Consider the following 5,174-nt stretch of genomic DNA (forward strand, 5'->3'; position numbering starts at 1 on the left):
TCGCGGATTTGGCGATTTTGTTCGCGGATTTCGCGATTATGTTCGCGGATTTTGCGATTATGCTCGATTATGTTCGCGGATTTCGCGATTATGTTCGCGTATTTCGCGATTATGTTCGCGGATTTGGCGATTATGTTCGCGTATTTCGCGGTTATGTTCGCGGATTTCGCGATTATGTTCGCGGCTTTGGCGATTTTGTTCGCGGATTTTGCGATTATGTTCGCGGATTTGGCAATTATGTTCGCGGATTCGCGTCCCGAATCAGTTTTGGATATTTGGCAAGCCTACCTCTATCCAAACCTCTTTAAAAAAGTCGAAATAACTGCAACCCCTGCGGGAGTCAAAATTTGGATATTTGGCAAGCCTAATTAAAACTCCATCAAACAGAAAATACCTATGTAAGTATGTTCATTGTACATAGAGTACCTACCTCTCGGGTAAATACGCGGGAAATAAGGTAAACTTTACCTTAGACGGGCAAGGTAGACTATGCATAGGAAACTATGGGAAACTCCATAGGGAAATAACGCTAGGCAAACAGTAATGTCAGCACTGAGAACATAATCCTATTCTTACTGCAAATAACCTTGTTTTCAAAGCTATTTCAGCTGCATCTTTCTGCACTTTTGTTTGCACAAGTTCTGCTTTTGTCAGCACTTAAATACTTAGTTTCTTTGCTTCAGGAGCATTTGTTTCCGCGTAACTATACCTTTTAATTCTCCTTCGTTCTTTAATGATGTATAGTGAATTAGTGAAATAGAGATATTGAACCTGAGTAGGCATTAGGTACTTGGTATGATTGTAATAATCTTATATGCAAAGAAAACCACTAGGTGAGATTAGAGTACTATTTGACCAACATGGAGGTGTACATCAGTTAACTACTAATGACTAGGAATAGCTAGGAACAAAATATGAATTTAAGATGGGTTTAACCTATACTTTTTAATTCGCCTTCGTTCTTTAATGATGTATAGTGAATTAGTGCAATAGAGATATTGAACCTGAGTTACCTGAGTAGACATTACTTAGTATGATTGTAATATATTTATCTAATATGTAAAGAAAACCACTAGGTGAGATTAGAGTCCTATTTGACCAACATGAAGGTGTACATCAGTTAACTACTAATGACTAGGAATAGCTAGGAACAAAATATGAATTTAAGATGGGTTTAAATTTAATCCTAAAGAATATCCTAAACAGATAAGGGATAAGGTTCGTTCTCGGAACGGCTGGCTTTCTCATGTCTTCCTTCTCTTTTCGCTTTCGAGGGGATAAGAAACTCCTCTGTTACAGGTCTGCCTATCAAATGCTTCTGAAGCAAAGAAACTCTATCGGTATTCAACAAGTTTCTGTCTTCCTTCTCTTTTCGCTTTCGAGGGGATAAGATACTCCTCTGTTACAGGTCTGCCTATCAAATGCTTCTGAAGCAAAGAAACTCTATCGGTATTCAACAAGTTTAAAGTCCAGGTCATATCTTATTATTTCATAATAATGAAATTTAAATCATAAGAATGATATAGTTCAGAAAAAAGAAGAAATACCTACCTACAATAGCAATTTTAATGTCCCGAAAAGTACGAGTACTACATGTAGTGGAACAATAACAAGTTAAAAGTCCAGGTCTTATCTTATTATTTCATAATGATGAAATTTAAATCATAAGATATAGTTCAGAAAAAAGAAGAAATACCTACCTACAATAGCAATTTTAATGTCCCGAAAAGTACGAGTACTACATGTAGTGGAACAAGAGAAGATTTCGTGTAAAAGAGAAAGTGATTAATAAATCTATTATTATTATTACCTCTCAATCTGTCGCTGTATTTCCCAGGTCGAGTTCACACTGGTCGCATTGTGCGGTCGGGTCGTGAGGAACTTGTGCAGGCCCTGCGGTACCATAGAGAGTACCACGGTGTTCGCATCTCCGGCAGAGGTCGACCCGTTCTCTGCGCCTTAGTGGAACAAGAGAAGATTTCGTGTAAAAGAGAAAGTGATTAATAAATCCATTATTATTACCTCTCAATCTGTCGCTGTATTTCCCAGGTCGAGTTCACACTGGTCGCATTGTGCGGTCGAGTCGTGAGGAACTTGTGCAGGCCCTGCGGTACCATAGAGAGTACCACGGTGTTCGCATCTCCGGCAGAGGTCGACCCGTTCTCTGCGCGCCCCAGTTTGGACACCGATGTGAAGCTGGTGACCAACAGCTGGACCAGCATGAAGATGGCGAGGAAGAGGAAGAACAGGGCGCGAACGCATGCGTAGAACCGACGCCGCGCGCTGCCTGGGGGGAGAAGAAAATGGGGGACATAAGTATCCGCGCCCTAGCACTTACAAAGCAGAAACGCTACCCTCCAAGCTAGCTAGGCTGGCCATAAGTAGATTTACCTTTACAAAGTGGGAAAGTAAACCCAGATCTTTCACAAATGGAGTGTGCCTGAAGGCATGTGATGTGTTCCAATCCGCTTGTCCCCTATTTAATCGAACCGAATCAATGGAGACGGAAGTCTATCGGAAACAGACTGCCTTTAAACTCGTACTATACCGGTATTATAGGCACAAGTAATTACCTTTACAAAGTGGGAAAGTAAACCCAGATCTTTCACAAATGGAGTGTGCCTGAAGGCATGTGATGTGTTCCAATCCGCTTGTCCCCTATTTAATCGAAATCGAACCGAATCAATGGAGACGAAAGTCTATCAGTCTATCGGAAACAGACTGCCTTTAAACTCGTACTATACCGGTATTATAGGCACAAGTAATCAGATCAAAAAATTCAGATTTAATAAATGACTTTTGTATTAAATTGCTGGCGGAGGTGAAAAATGGAAATCGTGAATAAGTAATTTCAAAATACTCAAGTCAAATTATTATTATGAATAAGTCAAAATATCATGAATAATTTCAGATTCATGTCAAATTCGTTAAATCCAATAATATGAGATAAGACATCACAACTGTCGTATTTCATAAAAACTGGGGAAACATAGAGAGGGGAGAGGGAGAGAGAGAGAGAAGGAGAGAGTGAGAGAAAGAGAGAGGAGGTTTCTCCTGTCTATTTCCGATGATGCAATTCAAGAAAATTGGACAATTTATCATTCAGAAAACAAGATACTTAATCAGACCCAACAGTCTCTCTCTCTCCCCCCTCGTTCCTCTCCATCCCTCCCTCCCTCTCTCTCCCTTCCTTACCACTTCTCCTTCTTTCTTTCTTTCTTTCTCTCTCTTATTCACCTCTTCCTCTTTCTCTCTCTCTCATTCACCTATCCTTCCTTCAAACCTCTTCCGCTTTCCCCCTCTCCCTTTTGCTCTATTTCCTCTACCTCACCTTTCGTATTTCCTCTTTCCCTCTCCATTCGACCAAGTTTTCCTGTGCAATGTCAAAGTTGTGATATCTCTGTTACCGTTCGCTCCCTTTTTCCTTCATGATAAATTTTCTCCGTTTAAGATGGTCCCTCTCTCTCTCTCTCTCTTTCTCTTTCTCTCTCTTTCTCTCTCTCTATTGGTCGGATAAATGTCACCCGAGAGAGAAGGTGGGTACTTATTTTTAATATTCCTATCCTAGCCTCTCGTTATAAAATATATGCATTTGTATAGGATACTGTACTGTGGTTCATTAACTCTCCCTCTCCGTCTTTCACCCTTTTTATATCCTTCTCCATCCATTCCGTTCTCTCTCTTTCTCCGAATGTTTTCCTACCTGTCCATTTTTCATTTTCCATTAACTTCCTCTCTCCCTCCCCCTCTTTCTCTCTTTTTTACCTCTTCTAACCCAGGTAATGTAGTGCCTATGCCTAATGTACCATTGAATGGACGTTAACCATTAGCAGTCTAGCACCTAACCGCCTAACGCCCTTAAGGCATTTTCTGTCACCTAACCCACAGAACTCTGACATGATTACTTTGATACTATGAAGTTAATCTTTAGATATCGTCCTCTTCGATCCCTAAAGGTGTGTCCAAACATAGTCGACCGGCCGGGTGAATATATGTTGTGACAGTGTGGACGGTTCAGTCGACATCTATCGACGCCGGGTCGACTATATGTGGAGTCAAATCCAAGCCAAGGTATTTCATCCGAATTCTATTTCAGATTCTGGCAACAGTAATAGATAAGGTGGCGCTGTTTTCAAGGATTCAACAGATGATATTTCATATGACTAACAGGGGTTTCCTCGTAATTGTATATGAGGCAATAGAGATTAGATTTGTTCTCATTTCAAGAAGGCAAACATTTGTCGATCCGTTGATCCTGCTAAGGTATTTCATCCGAATTCTATTTCAGATTCTGGCAACAGTAGATAATAGATAAGGTGGCGCTGTTTTCAAGGATTCAACAGATGATATTTCATATGACTAACTGGGGTTTCCTCGTAATTGTATATGATGCAATAGAGATTAGATTAGATTTGTTCTCATTTCAAGAAGGCAAATATTTGTCGATCCGTTGATCCTTAAACACGTCTTACCTATCCAGGAAAAATATACGAACGGCCTATACAGAGCGTTTGAAAAGTTTTGGAACCCCTGAATATTTTTTGAATGGCTAAATATGAGAAACTGAAATTTGGGGTGGTGTTTTATCTTTTAAAATTCAACTATCCAGGAAAAATATACGAACGGCCTATACAGAGCGTTCGAAAAGTCTTGGAACCCCTGAATATTTTTTGAATGGCTAAATATGAGAAACTGAAATTTGGGGTGGTGTTTTATCTTTTAAAATTCAAATACGAAGGAAAGGCGTCTTCTAAGGTCTAAACTTAACTTCTTCTTGTTCCTTCCTAGCCTTTTCCTACTAAAATATGGTCGGCGCGGCGTGTAAACTTAACTAAAAAGTCTTTAAATATGGTAAATGTCGTTGACAACCACAGAATTCACCAGGTAAGCAAAGCGACGCATTTACACTTTTACATGAAAGAGAGGATACATTTTTATGTGGGAACCGACAGCATGCATAAATGCATAGCAGTACGGAAATTTCCCGTTGGAACGTCTAACGAGTAATCAGTAAACGTAAAAGGAAACTAATAATGTACGCCTTGCGTGTTTAATAGCTCTTCTTATCAGCGCTTGATAGTTTGTATCTTTATCAGTTTACCGGAAAGAGAAAGTTCGCAAAACAGAAAGTATAGGGGTTGCGAAAAAAAAAAGTTAGCCACTAACTTAAGAAA

The 5,174-nt window shown here is 39.7% G+C and overlaps 2 protein-coding genes across 2 annotated transcripts in view; one reads left to right on the forward strand and one right to left on the reverse strand.

Moving 5' to 3' along the window:
* LOC103507233 (alpha-1,6-mannosyl-glycoprotein 2-beta-N-acetylglucosaminyltransferase) overlaps positions 1 to 3,899 on the reverse strand; it is a 16,101-nt gene extending 12,202 nt beyond the window's left edge. The window contains exons 1-3 of the mRNA XM_026822148.1: positions 3,887 to 3,899; positions 2,023 to 2,287; positions 1,811 to 1,960 (exon numbers count right to left, since the gene is read on the reverse strand). Of these exons, the coding sequence (XP_026677949.1) occupies positions 1,811 to 1,960; positions 2,023 to 2,287; positions 3,887 to 3,899 (428 nt within the window). The remainder of the gene's footprint in view (positions 1 to 1,810; positions 1,961 to 2,022; positions 2,288 to 3,886) is intronic.
* Positions 3,900 to 4,848: 949 nt separating this feature from the next.
* LOC103507235 (E3 ubiquitin-protein ligase RFWD3-like) overlaps positions 4,849 to 5,174 on the forward strand; it is an 11,226-nt gene continuing 10,900 nt past the window's right edge. The window contains exon 1 of the mRNA XM_008471687.2: positions 4,849 to 4,884. Within this exon, the coding sequence (XP_008469909.2) occupies positions 4,849 to 4,884 (36 nt within the window). The remainder of the gene's footprint in view (positions 4,885 to 5,174) is intronic.

Source organism: Diaphorina citri, unplaced genomic scaffold (genome assembly GCF_000475195.1).
Source record: "Diaphorina citri unplaced genomic scaffold, Diaci psyllid genome assembly version 1.1 scaffold299, whole genome shotgun sequence".
NCBI classification, from domain to species: Eukaryota; Metazoa; Arthropoda; class Insecta; order Hemiptera; family Psyllidae; genus Diaphorina; species Diaphorina citri.